The 27293-nt window shown below is 42.8% G+C and overlaps 1 protein-coding gene across 1 annotated transcript; it reads left to right on the forward strand.

Moving 5' to 3' along the window:
- The first annotated feature begins 1571 nt into the window (after positions 1-1571).
- Positions 1572-26060, forward strand: LOC143664239 (E3 ubiquitin-protein ligase TRIM11-like). Its single transcript, XM_077137908.1, has 6 exons — positions 1572-2074; positions 4601-4696; positions 20714-20944; positions 21951-21973; positions 22058-22158; positions 24319-26060. The coding sequence occupies exons 1-6, from the start codon at positions 1652-1654 to the stop codon at positions 24960-24962; spliced, it is 1518 nt and encodes a 505-aa protein (XP_076994023.1). The 5' UTR covers positions 1572-1651; the 3' UTR covers positions 24963-26060.
- Positions 26061-27293: the final 1233 nt, after the last annotated feature.

The following is a 27293-nucleotide window of genomic DNA, read 5'->3' on the forward strand; positions in this document are numbered from 1 at the left end:
CAGAAGTTTATTTGGTAAAAATTTATATATTTGGCATGGGCAGTCTCGGAATTGAACCCCAGTCTCCAGCTCAACAGGCAGGAATTCTTGCCACAGAGCCACTGCCCCAAAATTTATATTTTGACTAGCGCATTTCCTAATTTACCTTATATGGGCAGTTTAATTGAACACATGTAAGTACATGGAACCTTGAATAGGGCGTGAGATTCTGCAGGTTTGGCCAGGTTAGTGTGATGCCCCAATCAATCCCAGAGTGATTTGAACAGTGAATAAAGAAGTATTTGCAAAGTGAGGGAATGGGGAGACGGGGAGAAATTCAACTTTGCTGTTATTCTCACAAGCAGTGGGGACAATCAAATCAATAGGCCAAGCCCTCAATCTTGTGGTTTATCCCTGTAAAACATCACTGCAAAGGATAGGCTAAGCCTACTTAAAATTAGGCCTAAGAGTCACCCTCAGAGAACCTCTTCTGTTGCTCAGATGTGGCCTTTCTCTCTCAGCCAACACGACAAGCAAACTCACTACCCTCCCCCTCTCTACATGGGACATGACTCCCAGGGGTGTAAACCTCCCTGGCAACGTAGGACAGAAATCCTAGAATAAGCTGGAACTTGGCATCAAGGGATTGAGCAAACCTTTTCGACCAAAAGGGGGAAGAGAGAGATGAGATGAGATAAAAGTGTCAGTGGCTGCAGAAATTTCAAACGGAGTCGAGAGGTTATCCTGGAGGTTATCTTACGCATTATACAGATATTCCCTTTTTAGTTAAGTTATACTGGAGAGGCTGGAGGGAAGTACCTGAAACTGTAGAGCTGTGCTCCATAGCCATGTTTCTTGAAGATGATCGTATAATGATATAGCTTTCACAAAGTGACTGTGTGACTGTGAAAACCTTGTGTCTGATGCTCCTTTTATCTGCAGTATGGACAGATGAGTAAAAAATATGGATAAGAAATAAATAATAGGGGGAAAAATAAGTGATACTTGTTCCCTGGTTGGAGTTCTGAAGGTTTAAGACATCTTCCTGGAAGTAATTCTAATAGTAACTCAGCTAAAGACAGCAGCGACTACAGATGCAGGTTAAATTGCCTGTGATAAGGCTGGAATTTTTTTTTTTTGTATGCATGCTGTATGGTGGGGTCACATTTCATTCTTTTTCCATGTGACCATCCCATTATTACAGCACCATTTGTTAATCGGGGGAGGGAGTGCCGGAGGGAGAGAAGTGCACGGGTCTGGAATCCGAAGGCTGGGCTTTTCTAAACGACCTTAATGAGGTATAATTTACACACTATTAGATTCATCTGTTGCAAGTGTGCAATTCAGTGTTTTTCAGGCAATTTAGCGAGCTGTGAAAGGAGCACCACGGTCACCTCACTAAGGTACCTGGTCCCCGTTAGACGCACTTCCCAGGTCCCAGCCCCAAGCGACCCGAGTCCACTTTGCCTCCAGAGCTAGGCCATTTCCGGACGTTTCTCCCGGTCTCGCCACGCGAGGTTCAAGCGCGGCTTTGAGTCCGGTTTCCCAGCCGGGATCCGGCGCTCCCCACCTCTCACCCCGCCCCGAGGGCGCGGGCCGGGCGGGGCCGCCTCCAGCCCCTCCCGTCTCCGGGAACCCGAAAGCGAAAGGCCCACCCGGAAGCGGCGGCGCCATGGCTGCGCGGAGCCTGGCCAAGGACCTGCAGGACGAGGCCACCTGCCCCATCTGCCTGGACCTCTTCTCCGAGCCCGTGTCCCTCAGCTGCGGCCACAACTTCTGCCGCGCCTGCGTGGACCGCAGCTGGGGCGCCGGCGACGCGCTCTTCCCCTGCCCGGAGTGCCGCGAGCCCTGCGCGCCCCGGAGCGTGCGGCCCAACCGGCCGCTGGGGAGGGTAGCCGCCGCGCTCGGGCGCCTCCGGCCGCCTCCGGACCGCGGGGGGCCGCGCGACCCCTGCGACCTGTGCCCCGAGCACTTGGAGCCGCTGAAGCTCTTCTGCGAGGACGACCGCTGCCCCATCTGCGTGGTGTGCGGCTGCGCTCGGGCGCACCGCGACCACCGGGTGGTCCCCCTGGAAGAGGCGGCGCAGACCCAACGGGTGAGCCTGGGGCCGGACCCCCGGCCCTCTCCTCCGCCCGCTGGGACGGAGAGATCCTTCGCCCCGGCCGCACTCTGCCCCGCCCCGCCTAATCTTCCCCGGGACGCTCGATCCCACCCAGATCCTGCTCCCAAATGCGCTCCGGCCGCTTGCTCCGTGCCCCAGTCCGGGCTCTCTCCCCAGCCCGCCGGGTCCCCTTCGCTGATGCCTCTTCCCATCCCCGCCCCCTAGAATTGACCCCTTCTCGCCTCCCACAACCTTCCTCTCTTGACTCCGCCCTGCCCGGGACCCTTCACTCCCGCCCTAAGCGACCCCAGTCCTACCCAGAGACCTTTCAACCCCACCCGAACCACCCCCTTCCTTGCCAGGAGATCCTAGGTCCCTGACCACCTCCTGCTACGCCCAAGCAAGCTCCGTCCACTCCGCAACCACCCCTGGACTTGCAGCGTGGGCCTCAACCCCTGCCTCCTTCCCTCCTGACTCCCTGCTTACAACCGCTTATCTCACCCCTCCAACCTGGACATTCTCCTCACCTGCCTCCCCCCCATCCCCCGCTCTGTCTCCCTCCTACCTGTGGGGTCCAGCAGGCTCACTTTAGACTGGAAGCTCAACTCTTAAGCTCGTTTGGATGGATGACGTAGTACCAGGACGCATCAAGATTATAGGGACACGAGGTTCTTCTGCAGTCAGTAATGGTAACAGCTCACTCGTGCAGGCTTGTTGCTTGCCGGGGTCTGACTTATTTAGGCGCAGTGAGCCTATAACAACCCTATGAGGCAGGGATTAATATAATCCCCATTTTATAGGTGGGGAAATCGAGGCAAGAAGTGTTCCTTGCCTCCTGTGACACTGTTGGTAAGGGGCAGAGGAGGGATTCAAACCCAGGAGACTGGCTCCAGAATAATCGCATCCTTACCTGTATTTTCCAGCAGATTGAGGACTCATTATCTCTCCCTTCAAGTCTTCTTTTATATAAATATGAAACTCCTGAAAAGCTGAAGAAATTGTATATTTAGCGCTGTTGTACCTATTTTGCCACATATTCTCTTTCTCTCTAAATATGTATGTGTTTGTATGCGTACATATATATATATATACATATATATATATATGATTCCTCTCTTATGAGGAATGATTAGGTTCAGGTAAATACTGTCGAGAATCCTGCCTGGACCATGCTTTAGACTCCCTATAGCATCACATCAAAAGGCCCATGAGGTCAGGCTGATGCTAAGTTCCACCACTTGGTTAAGATGGTGTCTCAGTGTTCCGGCTGCTGAGACAAATCCCATACTCCAGACAAACACTGGAATTTAATGGCCCGCGGTTTGTAAGTGAGAAGTTCAAAAGGCAGTGCATTTTCCCGATGACTGGTGTTTTTGGGACTTGCTGACGGCAAACTTGGGTTCTTGGCTTTTCTGTCACATGGCAGCATCTTCTTTCTCTCTGGGTTCTCTTGACTTCCAGCTTTTTCTCATGACTTTGCATATAAGGATTTCAGCCATAGTGGATTGAGGTTCCCCCTCGTTGTGTGTGGGTACACCTTAGTCCAAGAACATCTTCAAAGGTCCCATTTACAACTGGGTTCACACATCCAGAATTAGAGTTTGGGTCCTGCTGTGCCTTTTGCGGGGGCACGATTTAGTCGTGGTGGTGCTGCCTGATCTCGCCATTGTACGATATTTTTCCCTTGTGATTAATGTTATCTGGGGGATGATGCTTTGAGACAGTGTGTCTGTATCCTCCTGTTCCCCCAAGATCCTGTCACTCAGTGCTTTTAAGAGCCATTGATGCCTGAATCGATTATTATCATGGTGTTGCAGAGTCTTCTAGTTTTATTCCTTTAACATTTATTAGCTAGCAGTTTTTTGCAAGAAAGCATTTTTGTTTCCCGGCCAACCTCTTTTCTTTTGACTACCAGTACAGAATTATGTTTTATTTTAATTAATGTATTAAAATTTTTTACCACCACTATTTCTTTTAATGCTCAAACTTGGTACAAGTCTGGCCACGGGGAGCCCCTTTCAAGCCAGTTCTTGTGCTTTGTGACATGATTCCAAGAGTTTTTCATACCATGCTTGCTTTCTGGCACAGCATAATGTGTTGTATGTTCTCAGGCCCAGACCTAGAATCTGCCATTTCTTCACCTTTTAGTGCAGAGTGATGGTGTTCAGAAACCAAAGTTTGGGTGCTAAGTGTGCTCATTGCTACCAGGGTTTCATTGATTCTAGACTCTTTCCATTGACAGGAAGTAGATACATGAAATTGTAAAATCATGAGTTCATTCTGATGTTTCCAGTCCAGACCGAACTGTTCAGGGGTCTTCCCTACATTCCCACATAGTTTGGGGTCTTCTCAAAAGTGTTCTCCTTCGTCTGTCTCTGGGCCTGAGCAGTCAGTAAATTCTCGTTGAATGAGTGGGTGAGAAGTGAAGGTTGCTTGCTTGCTTCTCCTCTAATATGATTCTGCATGAATCATATTAGATTGATGCCTAAGGAAGCTTAATGTCCCTCCTCTGTCTTCCAGGAGAACTTTCCGAAGATGCTGGAAGAATTGAAGAAAGTGATGAAAAAGGCGGAGAGGCTGCAGACAGACGTGGTGGTGAACTCAGAAGTGTGGCAGGCAAGTGGCTGGACCAGCCTGGGGAAGCAATACTCCTCCTCCTGATTCCTGGAGTCTCAAGAGGACAGATTGGGGTAGCTGTGCTGAAGTTAAGCCCGTCAGGAAGCCCACTCAGGGCCAGTCACCTGAGCAGGCTGTTAGAAATCCTGCAGGGGTTTACAACACTGGCAGCAAAGCTATGGGCTTGGTTCATTTTTGTACTTTAAACTTTCATAGGAAGCTACCACTTGGGAGGACTTTTTTAAAAAAAGGAAAAAAAAAACCCATACACACACATTTGAAAAATATCTTTCTTAGATTTTGGGTTATTTTTGGGGTGTTCTAGGCCAGTGATTTTGGAACTTTTTTGGCTACCATTTAGTTACCAAAAACTTCTAACACCTCAAACTAAAATACTCATACAGATGAAAATATGTACAGAATTGAGGGAAGTAATATTTTATCAAACAGTCTTATCTACATGCAATATACTCTGATATATCCTGTTCTGCTCTACTCTGGTCTGATCACTTTAGTTAAAAACAGACACACGTTCTTTCTACTCACTAAATTGATTTTGTGACAGCCTAGTGGGTTGAAACTACAGCTTGAAAATCTCTGTTCTTGGCATTGCCGAAGTCTAGCCCCCATATATAGGTATATATATGTGTGTATATATATTGCAGTTTTATTGAGATCTACACACACCGTACAAACCATCCAAAATGCACAAACACGGGCTGACAGTATAATCACATAGCAGTGCATACAACCCATGATCAATTTTAGAACATTTTCATTATTCCAGAAAAAATTAAAGAGGAAACCCAAATCATCCCATACCCCTTATCCCCCCTTACAGCTGGCCGATAGTATTGGTGTAGTTCATTTGTTACTATTGATGAAAGACCATTAAAATATTGCTATTAACTGTTGTCCATGGTTTGCAATAGGTACATTTTCCCCATATACTCCTCTATTACTAACGCCTTGTGATAGTGTCATACACTTGTTCCGGTTAATGAAGGAACTTCTAAATATTTATATTGTTAGTCATGAACATTGTCCACCACAAGACTCACTGTGTTATACATTCTTATGTTTTAACCTGCAACTTTCCTTCTGGTGACATACATGCCTCTAAACTTCCCCTTTCCACCCCCTTCACACACTGTTCAGCACTGTTAATTTTTTTCACAATAATGTGCTGACATCACCTCTGTCCATTTCCACACTTTTAAGTTCAAGCTAGTCACACATTCTGCACATATGAAGCAACCACTTCCCACTCTTTAGCCTTATTCTCTCTATATATTCTCTCTATATTTTATATTTATGAGTATCCATATTACATTTAGTTCATATCAGTGCAATCAAATAATATTTGTCCTCTTGTGGCTGACTTATTTCACTTAACATACTGTCCTCGGGGTTCATCCATGTTGTCACATGCTTCAGGACTTCACTCCTTCTTACAGTTGAGTAATATCTCATTGTATGTGTGGGCCACATTTTATTTATCCATTGGATTCAGTTTGCAAAAGTTTCAATGGCTGTCTCCACATGTCTCTGGGCCTTTCTCCCTAAGCTCTCTCGGCTTTTACTGTCTTATCCCCATAAAAACTCCAGTGAAGGATCTCAGATCTCCCCTGAATTGAGTGGTCACGTCTCCATGGAAACAGCCTGAACTAAAGGTCCCACAGCAGGTCAGCACCCTCAGGGATCAATTAAAGGGCCGTAGGCTTTCCTGGGGTGCATAACAGCTTCAAACCAGCATGCATTCATCTGTTGGTGGACGTTTGGGTTGTTCCCATCTTTTGACTGTGCTGTTATGAACATCAGGGTGCAGATGTCTGTCTGAGTCCCTGCGTTCAGGTCTTCTGGGTACATCCCGAGTGGTGGGATTGCCTGGTCATAAGCAATCTATACTTAGCTTCCTGAGGAATCACCCAATCATCCTCCACAGCCAGTCCCCAGATATTTTATCTCTTGCCTATTGGTTTAAAGTTTGGGGGCTTCATTTATTCACTTACTTTTTTTTTAATGACTATCATGGTGTAGTTTGAGTGTTATGAAATAATTTAATATATATATAATAAATATATATATATAAAACCAAAAATGTTTTTTTTTTTTTTGCATGGGCAGGCACCTGGAATCAAACCCCAGGTCTCCGGCATGGCAGGCGAGAACGCTGCCACTGCGCCACCATGGCCCACCCAATTCAGTTGTTTTAAGCATACAATTCAATGACTTTTAGTAAATTCACCATTACTAAAATTCAATTTTAATACATTTCCATCACCTCACAAAACTCCCACATACTATTCGCTGTCACTCCCTATCCTTTCTCCCACAAACCAGGTCTTAAACAACCACTAATCTACTTTTATCAGATATATGCCTTTTTATCAGATATATGATTTTTAAATATTTTCTCTCAATCTATGGCTTTTTTTCCCCCCATTTTCTAAAAGTTGTCTCCTAAAGTGCAGAAGTTTTTATTTTGATCAAGTCCAATGTATCTTTTGTTTTTCTCTCATGAATCGTATTTTGTGTCATGTGTAAGAAATATTTGCCTAACCTACAGCCCCAAAACTAACAGTTATCTCCAAAAAGTTGTATAATTTTAGTTATTACATTTAGGTATATGGTATCTTTTAGTTATTTTTGTGAATGGTGTAAGGTAAAGGTCTGATTAACCGTTTTCGCACTCATATAACCAATTTTTTTCCCCAGCACCATTAGATGCAAAACTGATTTTTCCCTATTGAATTATTTTGGTAACGTTGAAAATTAATGAACTATCAATTTGGTTTCATTGTTCTATTGTCTACCTTATACTAGTATCATTCAATAAGTTTTGAAATCATGAATTGTAAATTCTCCAACTTTGTGTTTCTTTTTCAAGATTATTTTGTCTATTCTGAATCCTTGCATTTCCATATATGTATTTTATGATCAAATTGTCAATTTCTACAGGACACCCTCTGGGAATTTGATAGAGATTGCATTGAATCCACAGATTAATTTGGCAAAAATTGCCATTTTAACATTATTAAGTTTTCTGGCCCATAAACTTAGTGATTCTCTGCATTTATTTATGTCTTTAATTGACATTAAAGACTATGTCTTTAGTTTTCACTAAAAAACTATGTTTTTTGTTTTCACTGAACAAGGTTTGTATTCTGCTATATTCATTCTTAAGAATTTAACTATTTTTGGTACTATTGTGAATCTAATTTTTTTCTTAATTGGTTTTGGATTGGTCATTGCTAGTATATAGAAATAGAATCGACTTTTAAGTTTTTTGAGATAATTGTAGATTCACATGAAGTTAAAAGAAACGACACAGAGCTATCCGATGTGCCTTCTACCCAGTTTCCCCAATAGACATCTTGCATAGCCTATTGCCATAAACAGGAAATTGACATTGATAAGACCCACCAACCTCATTCATAGTTCATGAATTTTTCATGCATTCTTTGTATGTGTGTGTTTGGTTTGGTGCGGTTTTGTCATATATGTGTATTGTATACCCACCACCCAGCACAGCCAAGATACAGAAAAATTTTAACACAGAGACCCCTTATGCTATCCCTTTTTAGCCAAGTCCTCTTCTGTTCTTCCCTCCAGCCTCTCCATAACTCCTGACAACCACTAATCTGTTCTCCATCTCTATGACTTTGTCATTTCAGTAATTTATATAACCAGAATTATGCAGTGTATAACTTTTTGAGATTGGCTTTTCCACTTACCATAATTCTCTTGAAATGCATCGAAGTTGTGGTATGTGTCAGTATCTCCTGCCATCTTATTGCTGAGTTAATATTTCATGGTAAAGATGAACCACAGTTTGTTTAACCATTTACACTCTGAAGGACATTTGTTTCCACTTTTGGGTTATTATGAATAAAGTTGCTGTAAATGGTAGTGAACAGGTTTTTCTGTGATCATAAACTTTAGTTTCTCTGGGATAAATGCCTAAGAGTACTGGGTTGTATGGCAAGCATGTTTACAGTTTTATAAGAAACTGTAAAACTGTGTTCTGTGGTGGCTGTAGCATTTTACATTTACACTAGCAACATATGTGTGATCAAATTTCTCTGCCTCCTTGCCAGCATTTGGTATTATCACTAGTTTTTATTTTATTGTTTTGGATAGATGTGTGGTTTTTAATTTGCATTTTCCTAATGGCTAATGATGTTAAGAATCTTTTCATGTGCCTTTTTTTTGCCATCTCTGTATCTTTTTTCAGTGCGCCATCTTTTAATTTCTTTTGTCCACTTTCTAATTAGATTTTGGTTTTTAGTTTTGAGAGTTCTTTATACATGCAGGTCTTTTGTTGGGTCCATGGTTTGACTTTCATTTGCTTCACAGGATCTTTTGCAAAGCAAAAGTAATTCAATTTAGATGAAGTTCAATTTATCAATTTTTCTTTTATGGATTCTGCTTTAGGTATTAAGTCTAAGAACTCTTTACCTAACCCTAGGACCGTAAGATTTTCTCCAGTTCTTTTTCTAAATGTATTATAATTTACAATCCATTTTGAAAATTTTTATATAAAACGTGATATTTGGGACTTACCTGTGGATGTCCAATTGATCTAGCACCATTTGTTGAAAACATCATCTTTCCTCCATGGGCTTGCTTTTGCACCTTGTCGGAAATCATTTGGGAAGTGACATCAGCAAAAATAGTGGTGTAAGGACTTCTGAAAATCCACAAAAAAGCAAAAAGAGCTAATAAATAACAAAGGTTACAGGCTATAAGGCCAATATACAGAAATCATTTCTGTTTTCATTCAAAAGCAATGAACCATCTAAAAATTTAAGTCAATAAGACAATTCCAGGGTGGGCCACGGTGGCTTAGCAGGTAGAGTTCTTGCCTGCCATGCCGGAGATCTGAGTTCGATTCCCCGTGCCTGCCCGTGCCAAAAAAAAAAAAGAAAATAATTCCATTACAACAGGATCAAAATAAACAAAAAATAAAAAATAATAAAATACTTTGAGATAAATTTAACAAAAGAAGGGTAAGATTTTGTATATGGAAAACTAGAAAACAATGTTGAAATAAATTAAAGAAAACCTAAATAACTGGAAAGGCATCCTGTATTCAAGATTTGAAAGACTTAATATTGTTAAGTTGTCATTATTTTCCAGATAAATCTATAAATTCAGCACAATCCTTATCGAAATCACAGCTACCTTTTTCAGGAAAAAAAAAAAAGCAAGTTGATCTTAGAATTTACATGGAAATATAAGGGGCTCAGAACAACCAAAACAATTTCTTTTTTTATTTTTTAGAAAATATTTTTATTATAAGCAATGAGCAGACATACAAACATTCTTGATGTGGTTACAACCAGTGGCTCACAATATCATCACATAGTTGTGTATTTATCACCATGATCAAAAGCAACCTTGAAAAAGGAAAAATGAAGATGGTAGACTCATACTTTCTGATTTCAAAACATACTATAAACCTATAGAAATCAACGTTGTGTGGTACTGGCATAAAGATCAATGTAATAAATTAAGAATCCAGAAGTAAACCCATACTTTTATGGCAATTGATTTGACTACAGTGCCAGAACAATTCAGTGAGGGGAAAAGAACAGTCTTTTAAACAAATGATTCTGGGAAAATTATATATCCACGTGCAGAAGCATGGATTTGGACCCTACCTCACATCATATGCTACATTCGCTCAAAATCAATCCATGACCTAAGAGCTAAGTCTACTAAAGACTGAGAAGGAAACATACGTGTCGATCTCTGTGACCTTGGATTAGGTTTCTTGGATGTATACCTAATATACAGACAACCAAATTAAAAAACGGATACATTTCGCTTCATCAAGATTAATATCTTTTGTGATTCAAAGAGGCTGGGTCATTGAGCTTTTCTGTTTCTTAAGTCAGTTTTGGTAACTTTTATCTTTCCAGGAATTTATCCTTTTCATCTAATTTTTCTAATTTTTGACATAAAGTTGTTCAAACTAATCCCTTACCATTTTACTTACTGTAAGATTAGCAGTGATGGCTCCTGTTACACTTCTGATTTTGGTAATTTGTGCATTTTTACCCCATGTTCAATCAAGCTAATATTTTGTCAATTTTTTTCATCTTTTCAAAGGACCAACTTTTGATTTCATTGAATTTCTCTCTTATTTTTACATTTTTTTATATTATTTATCTATTTTTCTAGTTTGGGAGTATAGGTTACTAGTTGGTCATTAATTTGAGATATTTTTATTTTTTAATATATAGTTATAAAAAAGCTATAAGCACTGCTTTAACTACATCCTGTTAATTTTGATAATGCTATTTTAGTTTTCATTCAGCTCAGAATATTTTCTGGTTGCCTTGTGGTTTCTTGTTTGACACACTTCAAGTATGTTGTTTAAGTTCCAAATATTTGTAGATTTCCCAAATTTCCTTCTATCGGCTTCTGATTAAACTTTGTTGTGGTCAGAAAACATACTTCTGTGACTTTAATCCTTTTAAAGTTGAGACTTGTGTTTATAGCCTAGCATATATCCTAGCCTTCTGCACTTGAGAGGAATGTATGTTTGCTCTTGTTGAGTAAAATGCTGTATGGGTGTCAGTTTGGTTAAGTTGATGTTTTGTAAGTCTTCTGTATTCTTGCTGATTTATTTTCTAGTTTTTCCCCCCAATATTGAGAGAGGCTATTGAAATCCCCAATTATACTTATTGAACTGTATAAGTGTTATTTATACTCTGTTGTATCGGTTTACGTAATTATCTTTACTTGCGCTCTTCTAGTCACATAGATTTGAGTTTCCATCTCATTTCAATTTCTTTAAGCCCTGAAGGGCTTCCTTCGTATTTCTGGAAAAGTAAGTCTGCAAGCACAAATTCATTCATATTTTATTCATTTGGGAATGTCATTATTTCACATTCTTTCTTTCTTTCTTTTTTTTTTTTTTTTTGGTGCATGGTCTAGAAATTGAACCCTGATCTCCTGCATGAGAGGCGAGCGAGCATTCTAACCACTGAACAACTGTGCACCCTTCACTTTTTTTTTTTTTTTTAGTGGGCAGGCTCTGGGAATCAAACCCATGTCTCTGGCATGGCAGGCGAGAATTCTGCCACTGAGCCACCATGGCACTGCCCTACATTCATTTTTTTAAAAATATTTTTATTGACAAAACAACATACAAACACAAACATTCTTAACATACAAACATTCCATACCTGGTGTACAATCAACCTACATTCTTTTTTTTTTCTCACGGGCAGGCACCGGGAATCAAACCCAGGTCTCCAGCATGGCAGGCGAGAGCTCCGCCTGAATGTAGGCCTGCCCCCTACATTCGTATTTGAAGGACAGTTTTGTAAAGAATTATTGGCTACCCAGTTTTTTTCCCCAGCTCTTTGAATATGTCATACCATTGTTTTCCACGCAAAGTCAACTGTTAATCTTATTAAGGTTCCTTATTTGTGATGAGTTATTTTTCTCTAGCTGCTTTCAATATTTTCTCTTTGTTTTTTGCTTTTACTGGCTTGACTTTGCTGTGTTTAGACATGGCTGTGTTTGTGTTTATTCTTTGTGCTGGTTTGAAAGGATGTACATACCCTAGAAAAGCCAAGTTTTAATCCTAATCCATTTTGTAAAGGCAGCCATTTCTTCTAATCCCTATTCAGTACTATATATTTGAAACTGTGATTAGATCATTCCCTTGGAGATATGACTCAATCAAGAGTGGTTGTTAAACTGGATTAGGTGGAGATGTGTCTCTACCCAGTCAGGTGGGTCTTGATTAGTTTACTGGACTCCTATAAAAGAGGAAACAGTTTGGAGAATGCAAGAGATTCAGAAAGAGCAGAGGAGAACGACATTGGCACAAGAAGCAGAGAGTCCACCAACCAGCTACCTTTGGAGATCAAGAAGGAAAACACCTCCCAGGGAGCTTCATGAAACAGGAAGCCAGGAGAGAAAGCTAGCAGATGATGCTGTGTTTGCCATGTGCCTTTCCAGATGAAAGAGAAGCCCTGACTGTGTTCACCATGTGCCTTTTCACGTGAGAGAGAAACTCTGAACTTCATTGGCCTTCATGAACCAAGGTATCTTTCCCTGGATGCCTTAGATTGGACATTTCTATAGACTTGTTTTAATTGGGGCATTTTTTCAACCTTAGAACTGTAAACTAGAAACTTGTTAAATTCCCCTTTTTAGAAGCCATTCCATTTCTGGTATATTGCATTCCAGCAGCTGGCAAGCTAAAACCTTCTTGCAGGCTGCTGAGATTACTGGATGTGTATGTTAATATTTTTCATCAGATTTAGGAAGTTTCCAGTCATTATTTCTTCAAACAGTTTCCAACTTTTTCCTTCTTCACCTTTTGGGACTCTCATTGCGTATATGTTGATGATATCTCTTTGGTCTCTGAGGCTCTGTTCAGTTTTCTTCATTCTTTTTCCTTTTCTTTCTTTAGATTGGATAATCTGTTTTGATATCTTCAAGTACACAAATTCTATCTTCTGCAAGCTCAGGTATGCTCTTTTTTTTTTTAAAGCAATTTTATTAAGATGTATTCACACATCATATAATCCATCCGAAGTGTACAATCAGTGGCTTATGGTGTCATCATATAGCTGTGCATTCATCAACACAACCAATTTTAGAACATTTTCATTACTCAAAAAAATATTTATATATAAAAGAACACTGAAAACATCCTCTATCTCTTATCCACCACCACCCCCATTATTTATGTACGTATATATGTATGTATGTATATCTTTATTTCATTACTCATCTACTCATGCACTGGATAAAGCAAATGTTTTTACAATCACATGGTCACACCATAAAAACTATAGTTATTTATTCATCAAGAATCCATCTACTGGATTACAGTTCAACAGTTTTAGGTCTTCTAGCAATTCTAATACACTAGTAACTAGAAAGGAATATCTATATAATGCATAAGAATAACCTCCACAATGATCTCTTGACTCTGTTTGAGATCTCTTAGCCACTGCAATTAAATATGCTCTTGAGCTCCTCTAATGGGTTTTTCACTTCAACTATTTTACTTTTCAACTACAGAACTTCTATTTGATTATTGTTTGTAATTCTTATTTACCATGTTCTCTATTTAGTGGATCACTGTCATGTACATTATACTTTCCTTGAATTCCCTTGTTTCCCTTGTCAATGGAACTGCGGGTGACTTGGGGAATGCATCAATTTCAGAACATTTACCTTTCTGTTTGGCTTTTACTTTCTGTGTTCTCAACGCCTGTTTTTGTTTCCTGGCTGCTAAAACCAATACCACACGGTGGGGTTAGCTTAAATAACAGGAATTTATTGGTTTACAGTTTTGAGGTTAGGATTAGTCAAAAACTGAAAGCAAGGTGATGCTTTATCCTTGAGACTGTTGTGTTCCGGGGCTGGTTGATGATGATCTTTAGTCACTGACTTTTCTGTCACATCGTAGTGCATGTGGCAACCTCTTCTGGCTTCTCTGAGTTCCCTGTAGTTCTGGTTTCCTGCCATGACCTTCTCTGTATGTTTGACTTTCATTCTGCTTATGAAGGACTTCAGAAATAGGATTATGGCCCATCTTCGTTCAGTTTGGCCATATCTTTTTTTTTTTTTAATTAAAAAAAATAAACAAACAAAACAATAAGATATCATTCCGTTCTACATATATAATCAGTAATTCTTAATATCATTACATAGTTGCATATTCATCATTTCTTAGAACATTTGCATCAATTTAGAGAAAGAAATAAAATGACAACAGAAAAATAAAACAATAATAGAGAAAAAAAAGTTATACATACCATACCCCTTACCCCTCACTCTCATTTACCACTAGCATTTCAAACTAAGTTTATTTTAACATTTGTTCCCCCTATTATTTATTTTTATTCCATATGTTCTACTCGTCTGTTGATATGGTAGATAAAAGGAGCATCAGACACAAGGTTTTCACAATCACACAGTCACATTGTGAAAGCTATATCATTATTCAAGCATCCTCAAGAAACATGGCTACTGGAATACAGCTCTACATTTTCAGGCAGTTCCCTCCAGCCTCTCCACTACATCTTGAACAACAAGGTGGTATCTACTTAATGCGTAAGAATAACCTCCAGGATAACCTCTCGACTCTGTTTGAAATCTCTCAGCCATTGACACTTAGTCTCATTTCACTCTTCCCCCTTTTGGTCGAGAAGGTTCTCTCAATCCCTTGATGTTAATTCTCAGCTCATTCTAGAGTTTTTCTCAGTCCCTTGATGCTGAGTCTCAGCTCATTCCAGGATTTCTGTCCCATGTTGCCAGGAAGGTCCACACCCCTGGGAGTCATGTCCCACGCAGAGAGGGGGAGGGTGGTGAGACTGCTCATCATGTTGGCTGGAGAGAGAGGCCACATCTGAGCAACAAGAGAGGCTCTCTTGGGGGTGACTCTTAGGCCTGGATTTTAAGTAGACTTGACCTATCCTTTGCAGGGTCAAGTTTCATATGAACAAACCCCAAGACTGGGGCAGTTTGTCCATATCTTAACTGAAGCAACCTTTAGAGAAGGTTCTGCCTCCACTGGGCTCGTGCCCACAGGAGTGGACTAAGTTTAACAGCGTGTTTCTCTGGGATGCATGGCTTCAAGCCACATCAGGCCACACTCAGCCGGGAAGGAGTAATCACTAGAGCCTCATAGTTCTCTCTTGAGCAGAGTCCTGCACTTGTGTATAGTCTTCTAGACTAACAGGAATAAGTAGAACCAACATGGGGTAGATCCAAAGAAGCATGTAGGAGGAAGCAAGACAGGATGAACGGCTACTGTCTAGGACATTGCTTCCAAGAGAAATACAGTGTGGCCATATTTTTTAAAAGCAAAAGGAAACAGGTCAAATTAATTTTAATAAATAATTTGATGTAACTCACATGTGATGGTTTCCTACATCAACTTGACTAGAGTATAGTACCTAGTTAATCAAACACTAATTTAGGTGGTGTTATTCGGGTATTTTATAGTCGTGGTTGACATCTACAATCAATTGACTTTAGTAAGTGAGATTATCCTTGATGGTGTGGGTGGGCCTTACCTAATCAGTTCAAGGACTTAAAGCAAAAATTGAAATTTCCTGGAGAAGAAGAAATTCTCTTTTAAGATGACACATCAACTCCTCCTGAGTTTCCAGCTGCTGCACTCCCTAAGGATTTGGATTTACCATCTCCACATCTGTGTGAGGTCAATTCCTCAAAAGAATTCACACACACGCACATGCACACAGTTGATTTTCGCAGTAGATGTGGTCCATAAATTCAAATTAACATTGAATTAATGAATACTGAGCTCTTGTTCCTAGGGAAATATGGGATTAGATTCAACAATGTGCTGTAATAACGGGATACTTACATGGAAAAATAATGAACCGTGACCCCACCATACAGCATACAAAAAAAAAAAAAAATTTGCATCACTCCAGAAAAGAAAAAGAGCTCATTCATACCATATCCCTCCCTCTCATTGACCACTAGTATTTCCATCTACCCAATTGACTTTACCCTTTGATAGACTGGTTTTTACAATGGGTATTTATTGACCTATACCTTACAGTTCTGAGGCCATGAACATGTCCAAATCAAGATGTCAGCAGGCAATGCTTTCTCCCTAAAGACTGACTATTGGTGGTCCTTAGCTCCTGTCCCATGGCCGGGCACATGGCAATGTCTGTTGGTCTGTCCCTCCTTTCCTGGGTTTCATTGCTTCCAGCTTCTTGCTTCAGTAGCTTTCTCTCTGTTTTCTATGTGTCCTCTCTCAACTTCTCTGGCTTTTTGGGGGCTTTTTTTTCTATGTCTTTTCTGTCTTTTATCCTCTTATAAAGGACTCCAATAAGAGGATTAAGACCCACCCTGAATGAGATGGGTCCCTTCTCAATTTTAAGGCCCTACTCAGCAAAAGATCGTACTTGCAGTGGGTCCACACCCACAGGAATGGATTAGCTTTAAGAACATGCCCTTTTCTTGGATACGTACAGCTTCAAGCTGTCACACCCACCAAGACATAATGTTGGGTGTGCATAGCAGTAACACATCATCAAATGTAAGTGGTATCTATGAGATTGGGCTCAAAGCAGGCCCTGAAGTAACAAGTAAGTTACATGAGGAAGTGGCCCAAATGCCCATGGCCCCCACTCCTTTTCACTCCCAGAGAGAAGTTATCTACAGCTCGTTGTTTGAGGAGGAGAAAACTTAGGCTTTGTTGACAGATAGTTTTGTATGATTTACTGGAACACCAGCAAGTGGACATCTGCAGCACTACAGCCCCTTCTTGGGACATCCCTGATGGAAGGGAAATCCTCCCAGTGGGCAGAACTTTGAGCAGTGCGTCTGTTTATTTATTTTTTGCATAGAAGGAGAAATGGCTGGAGATAAGTTTAGATACCAGTTCATGGACTGTGGATGTTGGTTTGGTGGGGAGGTCAAGGACTTGGGAAGAACACGATTGGAAAATTGGTGACAAGGAGCTCTGGGGGAGAAGTCTGTGGATGGACCTTTCTGAAAGGGGAAAAAGTCATGAAGAAAATTGTGACCCATGAAAATGCTTGCCAAAGGTTGACATCAGCAGAGGAAGATTTTAATAATCAAATAGAAAAGGTGACGCATTCTGTGGATACCAGTCAGCCTCTTTCCCTAGCCACTCCTTTCATACCCCAATGGGCTCATGAACGAAGTGGCCATGGTGGTAGAGATGGAGGTTTTGTATGGGCTCAGAAACATAGACTTCCACTCAACAGGGATGACCTGGTTATAAACATTGCTAAGTGTCCAATCTGCCAGCAGCAGAGACCATGCTTAGTCCTCGGTATGGCACCATTTCCTGATGATGTCATCCTGTTGGTAGGTTGGTCACATTGGGCCATTTCCATCATTGAAGGGGCAACGTTTTATTCTTACTGGAATAGACAGGTAACTCTTGATAAAGATTTGCCTTCCTTGCATACAGTGCTTCTGTGAAGACTAATATCTTTAGACTTACAGAATGTCTTATTCACCATCATGGCATTCCACATAGCATTGCTTCTGATCAGGGAACCTACTTCACAGCAAATGGAATGCAGGAATGGGCCCATGCTTGTGGAATTTACTGATCTTTCCATATTCTCCATCATCCTGAAGGAACTAGGTTGACAGAATGGTGGAATGGCCTTTTGAAGACTCAATTACAGCACCAACTAGATGGCAGTATCTTGCAGGGCTGGAGCAGTATTCTCCAGGAGGCTGTGTATGCTCTGAGTTAGTGTCCACTTTAAGGTGCTGTTTCTCCCATAGCCAGGATTCATGAGTCTAGGAACCAAGGGGTGGAAATGGGAGAGGTGCCACTCACTATTCCCCCTAGTGATCTCTTAGCAACATTTTTGCTTCCTGTCCACATGACCCTATGCTACACTGGTCTGGAGTCTTAGTTCCAATGGGGAAGACTGCTTCTAACAAGAAACAACAGTGATTTCATTGAAAGGGAAGTTAAGTCTGTCATCCAGCCCCTGTGGGCTTCTCATGCCTCTGAATCAACAGATAAAAAGGGAGTTTCTGTACTGTCTAGGGCGATTGTCCTGGCTATCGGGGGAAATAGGACAGCTACTACAAAATGAAGGTAAAGAAGAGTTTGCCTGGAAAACAGGAATTCCTTAGGGCATCTCTTAGTACAACCATGTCTGGTGATTAAAGTCAATGGAAAATTACAACAGTGCAACTCAGATGGGATTACCAATGGCCTAGACCCTTCCAGAATGAAGGTTTGGTTCACTACACCTGGCAAAGAACAATACCTGGGAGAGGTACTTGCTGAGGGCAAAGAAACTATGGAATTAGTGGTGAAAGAAGGTAGTTAAAAATAGGAGCTAGGAAAATGTGATCAATTACAGAGGATTGTAATTAGTTTGAGTATTTTTTAATATATTTGTGTGTGTATAGAGACAGATAGCAAATATCTTTTTCTTCCTTTTATCCCATTTTCATATAACACAGGTTGTATTAATTTTTCACAGTATTTAAGTTATAGGGTATCAAGGAGAATAGTGAACATAATTCAAGGATTTTGCATCCGCTTTGAAAGAAAGGATTAGTGTGTTTTCAGTTGTATACAGTATAATTGTATCATGTGAGGTGTAACCATGATTTTGTCATTTTCTTTATTTGGAGATTAAGTATGGCTGAAGGAAATGTGGATGGATGCCAAATTGGCAAGGTCAGGCTAGGATAATTACTTTTATGTGACAACTTGGCTAGGCTACTGTACCCAGTTATTTATTCAAACAGTAATCTAAGTGTTGCTGTGAAGGTATTGTGTAGACATGGCTAATATCTAAAATTAGTTGACTTTAATAAAGGAGATGACCCTTGAAAATGGGGGTGAGCCTCATCCAAATAACTGAAAGCCTTAAAGCAGAAATGGAGATTTCCTAGAGAAGAAATTCTTTCCCAAGACTGCAGCTTTACTGTCCAGCCAACCAGCCTGCCCTACAGACTTTGGACCCAAGACTACAGCATCAACTCCTACCTGAGTTTCCAGTCTGCTGGCCTGCCCTGTAGGCTTAAGATTTGCCAACCCAAAATGGCATGTGCCAATTCTTAAAATGTGTGTGTGTAAATATGTATATATAATCTGTTACTGGTTCTGTTTCTCTGGAGAACCCTACTGGTGTGCCACTATATTAAAAAATATTCTCATTTCAACATGTAATCAGTATGATTCCCTTTTACCCTCTCTTTTTTCAACCTAAGTCTTTGTGCCATACACTTAGAACCCTCTCGTTGTGAATGCCGTCTTGAGCCCTTGAAATGTGTTAGGCGCTCAATAGCCATATGTGACCAGAGGCTGCGGTTTCAGTTTGCTAAAGCTACCAGAATGCAATTTGTACCAGAAATGGGTTGGCTTTTGCAACGGGGATTTATAAGTTTACAAATTTACAGTTCTAAGACTGCGAAAATCTCTAAAGTAAGGCATCAAGGGGAAGATACCTGCTCTGAAGAAAGGCCGATGGCATCTGGGGTTCGTCTGGCACATGGGAGGCACATGACTGTGTCTGCATCCTCCCCCCTGGGTTTGATTGCGTTCGGGTTCCGGCTCTTTCGGTGTCCGTGGGTCCTTCCTCTGGGCATCTGCGCATCCTCCCTTCGCATCTCCAGGGTGTAGTTTCTCTGTTTGTGTTTCTGCCTTTTATCCTCTCATGAAAGTAAAGGCTTCGGTAAAGGATTGAGAACCACCTTGCACTGGGTGGGTTACATCCCAATTGAAAAAAAGGCCCCACCTACAATAAGTCTGCTCCCACGGGGGTGGGTTAAAAGAACGTGGGCTTTTCTGGGGTGTATAACTGCTCCAAACCAACACAGCCACCATGTAATAGGTCAGTGTGGATTTAGATCTCCTCTTCAAACCATTATGCTGTCAGACTGGGTTAATAGAAACAAAAATAAAAACAGTGAACTCAGCACATCCATGGCCTGATTTGAGAGTAATAATAAATGAACTCTCTGGAGAGAGTTCCAAGAGTCATTTGTTGCCAGAAAGCAGGAAAGGATGATGGTTCTATACAGTGGTGAACTGGTAAATGCTAACAGTTGACTCTGTGTAAGCAGGGCCGATTTGTACTGTGTGCATATTTCCTCAGTGAAAACTCTCCCCCTGAAATGAGGAGTTGGAAAGAGATACGGAGTAACACACCAGGGTGTCTTAGCATTCCATGCAGCTACAATAGTTGTTTATAACTTCGAGGACGTAGATAACGGTAACATGTGGTAAAATGATTAGGAAATAAGGATGTCTTCATATTCATTATCTTTGTTTTTAATGTAATTTATATAATTGTAAGTTTAATGTAATTTTTAATAATGACTTTAACAGCTGTCTTGCAGAATTGCTGACAATTTGAACTTCAACTCTTGGTTTGGGGCGCCATCAGTTCCTGAGGAGTGTGGTTTTAATTCATTGGGGCAGGGCCTGCTTGTATGCACCCCAGCCCCTACTCAGACTTTCCCTGATTTCTCCCTCACCCCCAGGCAAAAGTTCAGGAGCGGAAACAGAGGACAGTGTCTGAGTTCGAGAAGTTCCGAAAGCTGCTGGCAGAGGATGAGCTGTGGCTGCTGCAGCAGCTGGAGGAAGAGAAGGAGGTGATCGTGCAAAAGCTGAAGAAGGAGGAGCAGGTCCTGGCCAAGCACAGCCGTGCTGTGGAAGTGCTCATCTTGGAGCTCAAGGAGCGCAGTGAACGTCCTGCCCTGGGTCTGCTCCAGGTGTGACTGCAAGGAAGGACATGGGGAGAGATGGGAGAGAGCACTGCAGGGTGGCCTGGCTGAGGAGGGGTGGAGAGGGACTGCCTGGGGGTTATTCTCGCCTCACGGCATGTCACCATTGAGATGAAAGATGTCGACTTGAATCAGAGCGCTTGTCTTGGAGATGGTGCTCAGGGGTCAGATCTAAGAGAGGGCATGAGCGTCAGGTTGAGGCATTGATTGGAGTGAGAGAAAGGGTGGAGGAGGATGGTGACCGTGTCTGTGGAGTGAAAGTCTGAGATCTGATAGAGCTCTGGAAGAGATTCAAGCCAGGAGTGTCAGTGACAGCTTGAGTTTTGAGTTTCGTTAGATGTTAAGTGGCCTCTGAGTAGAAACGCTGACTTGACAGTTAGCTGGCATTCTTTAAGGAGTAATCCTGGTGGGTACTGTTCTGGAGGACCCCAAGACCACCCTCAGGTTCCAGGATTCACTAGAAGGCATCACAGAACTCAACAAAGCCATTGTGCTTGTGGTTATGGTTTATTACAGTGAAGGGATAAAGGTGAAAAGTAGCAAAGGGAAGAGTCACTTAGCGTACAGTCCAGGAGAGACCAGGTGTGAGCTTCGTTGTCCTCTCCCCCTGGGCTCACACAGACAGCGCTGATTTCTCCATTGTTGTTGAATGATCCAGAAAGATAGGTGAAAAACATCACTTGAGTTTAGCAAGTGGAGATTTTTGACAGCCATAAAGAGAGCTGTTTTGGTTGAGCAAGGATGACAAACATCAAGTTAGAGTTGATTTAGAAGTGAGTGGGAAGTGGAAGAAATAAAGATGAGAATGGACAATTCTTTCAAGACATCTGAAGGAGAGGAGAGACAGGAACAGCTGGAGGGAGATTGGCATGGGAGGTAGTTTGGTAAGGAGCCAATAAGGAAATGCACGTGAAGTTCTTGAAGTCTCATGGGAGGGTTGGTGCTGGAGCTGACTGTTCTCTCCACTTAACCTACGTTTGTCTTTTCTCCTCAGGGTCTAGGAGAGATATTGAACAGGTATGTTGTCCTTGGGAGCTGAAAACCAGGCAGTCTCAGCATCTCGCTGGGCACGGAGAGTAATGGGATGTGTATTTCTTCTAGGATTGAAAACCTGAAGCTTACAATCCCAGCAGCCATTTCCATGGAGCTGAAGACTACGTGCAAAGTCCCCGGGCTTCTGGACACATTAAGGAGATTTCAGGGTAGGGGGCCCATGGGGTATCCTTCAGGACATGTGACGTCTCCAGTATTGCGGTTCCAAGGTCATGTAGTTGGGGCTTTCTACATAGCCTCTCTCTAAGACACTCTCTCAAGGTCTCCCAGCCCCACCTCAAGAGATGTGTTATCTTCAAAGGGACAGGATCCAGGGAAACCCTTTCTTCCTTCCTTTAACTTCCCCTTTCTGTCAGTGGTTTTGTCTTGCTTCTCCTTTCTCCACCCACCTCTAGGCAGAAATGACCCAGATCATACTATTTCCCAGTTCGGAGATGAACGGGCACGGTTGGAATTAAAATCAGAGGAGGTGTTATCTCCAAAGACTACATCAATTCATCGTATCATTATTCAGCATATGATGATAATTTATTCACCACATAATTATCCTGTGCCCAGCACAGGGCCAGGCTCTTTGTAGATTGAAGTGAACAAGCAGGCACGAGCCCTGTGCTCGGGCTTTGTGGCCTAGGGCAACCAGACAGTGAACAAGTGCACAGACCGTTGCCTAACCACAGCCTGTGGAAAGTGCTCTGAAGAAAATTGTCAGGTTGCAATGAAAGATACCACTCAGATGGGGCCTACTCTGGAGTCTGGGGTCAAAAGAAATCTCCCCAGAGCACTGACCTGGGGACCGAGGCTGAGGGTGGCAGGGGACTGCAAGGCGGGATGGCTGAAGCACACGTCCCCCGCCACTCTCCGAAGGCTGCTCTGGCTCCCTTGATGGGCAAGTCCAATGTGAGCATTCTTCCTTTCCAACGTTCTTATTTTGAAAAAAATGTGAAACATTATGTAAAAGTTGGGGGAAAAAAAACCCACAAAAGTTCTGCAAACTCTATTTATTCTCCACGCCTCTGCCTTGTTCTCAGAGCCCAGGATCTCTCTGCCCTCTTTATTCTGTTGCTTATGCTCCCTCCCTGTCTCCTGATTTGGGCTTGTGTGGCCCAGTCTTCTCCTGAGCTACAACTCGCTTTCCCCACCTCTTCCTCTGTCACCAAGGATGACCCTTCTACCAGCATTCCCTCACTGAGGACTCTGCAGGTTTCAGCCTGTATCCTCTTGCTCTCTTCTCTGTGCATTCTCTCCTGTGATGGGAAGTCCCCTCTTATTGCTTTAACTGTCCTCTCCACCACCCTTCCCTAAATCTCCCTCTCCTGTCCTGCCTGCTCACTCCAGCCCAGTTCTGGTGCAGCGAGACCTTTCTGACCACTGCCTCCAGCTCTGAATGCCTCCAGCTCTATGGAGTGCATCTTCTTCCCCACTCTAGACCTACCGGTGCATTGCCCTGGCATGTCTGTTCTCTAGAGGGCTAGAGTTTTCCATCAGCTGTACCACCTCTTCCAAGGTGCTCGGTGTTTGAAAAGCCTAGACCCAAGGATAGCTTCACAGAGAGGCAAAATAGATTCCCTGCGGTGTGACTACAGTAACCCTGAAGTCATAGCACGGGGAAAAGAGCAGTCCTTTCCTGCCCACATCCTGGTGCCTGCACTTCCTTTATTTGGGAAGCACCTTTCCTTCCACAGTGAGAAGCAGGGATAAATAAGAGAAAAAGGCTGATATTGCCGGTGCCCTTAGCAAGGATGTCTTGAGTATTCTCCACTCAGGAACACCAAGGGAGAGGCCATTACTGTCCTCCTGTTGCAGAACAGGGAACCAAGGCTTAGAAAGACTTAAGAATCACAAATGTAAAGTAATCTGAATAGTTGTGAAGTTCTATCATTTAGATACCTTTTGTGAAGGGCAAATAGGGATATAATTTTACAGATTTATCTTTAGTCATTCATTCAAGCGAGTGGTTACTGAATGTCTCCCTCCTGTGAGCAAGGCAGAGCTGTGCAGGCATGTCCTGTCACTGTTGATGTGGAGGACAAAAGGACGGAGTTTGGGCTTTGCTCACCCCGCTGCTCCAAGGCTGACCTTCCCGGCAGAAGGTGCAGAAGCAGATTGCATGTCGCTCCTGTAGGGTCAGAATGAGAAAGGACCACAGTACACACAGGGGGCCGATAGTGAAGTGCAGGTCACAGTGGGTTGTGGATGGAGCTTCTCTGTGGTTCCCCGTTGGGTCCATCTGTCCACTCTTAAGCTTACCTGCCCCTGCCTTGCCTGGCTCAGGCCTGGGATAATGAAGTATCCGTTGGCTGTTTCCACAGTGGACATGACCCTGGACCCTGAGAGTGCACATCCCTGCCTCACTCTGTCCGACGACCAGAGAACCGTGACCCAGGCCCAGCCCTGGGGCAGCCAGTCCAAGATGGAGAAGCTGTTGGGGAAGATTTTAAGTGTGCTGGGCCGCGAGCGCTTCTCTGCTGGGCGACACTATTGGGAGGTGGAGGTGAAGGATCGAGGAAACTGGGCCCTCGGGGTTTGCAGAGAAGATGCCGACAGGAAGGTGTCAGCCCTCTGGAAGCAGGATGGTGGATTCTGGAGCAAGCGAGACCTGTTTCCCACAGGCACCTTCAACCCTCAGAAAACGCTCCATCCCCGGATTGGCATTTTCCTCGACTGGGAGGCCGGGGAGCTTTCCTTCTACAATGTCAATGAAGAATCCCACCTCTACACCATCCCCCGGGCTGGCTTTCAGGGGCCCCTCCGGCCCATCTTCATTGCCCCGCCTTGGTGTCAGACCAGTCTGACCATTTGTCCAAGGCCAGGAGACAATACCAAGGGTGTCCTCTCTGTTAGAGAAGGCACATCTCCAGAGGCATCCTCAAGGGACATCTTTAAGCCTGTCGTGTTTGTGTTTGGATGCACACCTGCCCCAGACCCACCTCAGCCCCCGCAGCTGGATTCTTGAGGCCCAGAGCAAGTTGGCAAAGGGAGGATGGTAGAAAAGCGATTAGAGGACTCTTGATTAGCTCTATCACCTTATGCTATGGATGCTAAAATAACCCAGGCTTCTTAACAGTCATTCATTCCAGAAGAGCTTCATTTTTTCTCTTTCCTGATAGCTCCTTACTGAGTCAGGGGGACACCCATGGACTCAGTGAATCTGGATGGCAGCAAGCCATTTCAGTCCTGTTCGCAGTTGTGTAGGCATGGAGAGCATCACGAGTGAGTGAATTTGACACTGGTTGAAGGAGTTGATGATGAACCTGCACCAACCAAGAAGGCATCGTGTTAGCCCTGCAGAGTCATCGTGGTCGTGGGGTAGAAATGAAAGGGGGCAAAGAGGAGCTGTGGTGTACCCGTGTTGGGTCCCACTGGAATGCTGCACGTTCTTCTGAGCTCCCCATTCTCTGAGAGGAGTGTTGAAATGGGCGAAAGTGACCAGAATGATGAGAGTTTGGGCAGCTGCCTCATGAGCAGTGGTTGCAGACCAGGAGGGCAAAATGTTTGGAGTTGAGATGATGGGATTTGTTAGCTGTTCTTCAATGCTGGAAGGAATGAAATCCCCCCATCACTAAAGGGCTGAGACCCCAATTATGTGTGATGTTGGAGAGGAGGTTCAGTATGGAATGGGCTAGAAAAATGGCCCGAGACTTTTTAGGCCCAGGGCCTCTTTTTCTACTGAGTATTTGCTTCCCATTTACTATCAGAAATGTAAATCAGAGATAACAAATCCTCCCCACAAACATAATTTTAAAAAACATCATTGTGAACTCTGAGCATCATGTAAAGAAAAAATAAAAAGCTAGCATTTTATTTAAAAAAAATGCTTTCTGCATGTAAATACGTGGGTACAGTTACACCAGAGATGTACTGAAGGAAGCAGAAGCAAGCTCATGTTTGTAGAACTGTGAAAGGGAGGGCTGCAAATGCTCGCTGAGTGAGGAGGGGCCCTGAAGACTCGAATCCACTGGGACAGCTGCCTTCTGGGATATTCTTTTCTAAAATGATGCATTATTCCTGATCAAATTCCATACTAAACAAAATAAAGTTTTCCCTCACTTTACCAGTAATTGCATTCCTCGAAATGTGTATTAAAACAGTGCAAGACTTGCTCTGTGTGTGTGTGAAACAGGCTGGGCTCAGTTCATCTTTAGAGTTCTGAACTCCATGTGTGTCTAGTGGGATAGTCAGGATGTGTGTGGGATATGGGTGGAGTCTCTGTTGGGTTGGGCTGGCCTGCACATTGCAGGATGTCACCCTCCTCTTGATGTCTGTGCTCCTCCATGAGTGACAGAACGCAGTGTGCCCTCACGAGCTCTCACAACCTCCCCTATTGAAACCCTGAAATTAGATGGCCTTTCGGGATTCTTCTCTCTCAGGTACGAGTGACCATATTTAAAGAGAGTATAAAGATCACCTAGGAAAAGGGAACCCTGTGGTTGGAAGAGGCTTTAGGGGGCACCAAGCCTTCCCCTCTGCCTGGCCTTTGCCCCTGGTTTCTGGGAGGTGAGCTCTAATGTCACCCCCTAGAATGCTGTACCTGATAAGAATGCCTTTTTTTGCCTGGTGTCTTGGGGCTCCACCAGTTAAGCTATCCTAAATCTGTGACTTATGGTGGGTCACATGAGATCAACTTGACCTTTGGGAGGGCCTAGAGTTAATAGAATGTGGCCTTATGAAGTAATAAATAGTACTTCTTGCTTCTGTGTTTTCAGGACTCAATTCATTTTGTAAACCATTACAATCACATTCCAACTCCTGCCTCTTCACTGTAACTATTGAAAACTCTTAACAAGTGTCTGCTAAACTCCTCATCCTCCTTTGGGGTCAGTTCTCCTAATCCCTGCTGTTCTAGTTTGCAAACTGCTGAATGCAATATGACAGAACAGAATGGCTTTTAAAGGGGAACTTATTAAGTTGCAAATTTACAGTTCTATGGCCATGAGAATGTCCAAATTAAAGCAAGCCTAAAAGTATCCAAATTAATGCACCAACGAGAGTTTACTTTTACTCAAGAAGGGCCAATGAAGTTCAGGGTTTCTCTCTCAACTGGAAAGGCACATGGCAAATGTGGCTACATCTGCTAGCTTTCTCTCCAGGCTTCTTGTTTTCCTTCTTCATCAACAAAGTTCTCTGGCTGCGTGGCCTCTGTAGTTCTTGTGGCTCTGTCTCTCTCTCCAAAATGTTTCCTCTTTTGAAGGATTCCAGTAAATGCATCAAGGCCCACTGGGAATAAGTGGAGTTGCATCTCTATTTAATCAAAGGCTAATACCCACAATTGTGTGAGTCACATTTC

The sequence above is a fragment of the Tamandua tetradactyla genome, chromosome 20, assembly GCF_023851605.1.
Source record: "Tamandua tetradactyla isolate mTamTet1 chromosome 20, mTamTet1.pri, whole genome shotgun sequence".
NCBI classification, from domain to species: domain Eukaryota; kingdom Metazoa; phylum Chordata; class Mammalia; order Pilosa; family Myrmecophagidae; genus Tamandua; species Tamandua tetradactyla.

What these genes read in the sequence shown, in the direction of transcription:
- LOC143664239 (XM_077137908.1), top strand. Translation starts at nt 1,652, where the DNA reads ATGGCTGCGCGGAGCCTGGCCAAGGACCTGCAGGACGAGGCCACCTGC. An exon ending in TGAACTCAGAAGTGTGGCAG is followed by an intron (nt 4,697 to 20,713) that starts GCAAGTGGCTGG and finishes CCTCACCCCCAG; the next exon opens with GCAAAAGTTCAGGAGCGGAA. An exon ending in CACATTAAGGAGATTTCAGG is followed by an intron (nt 22,159 to 24,318) that starts GTAGGGGGCCCA and finishes CTGTTTCCACAG; the next exon opens with TGGACATGACCCTGGACCCT.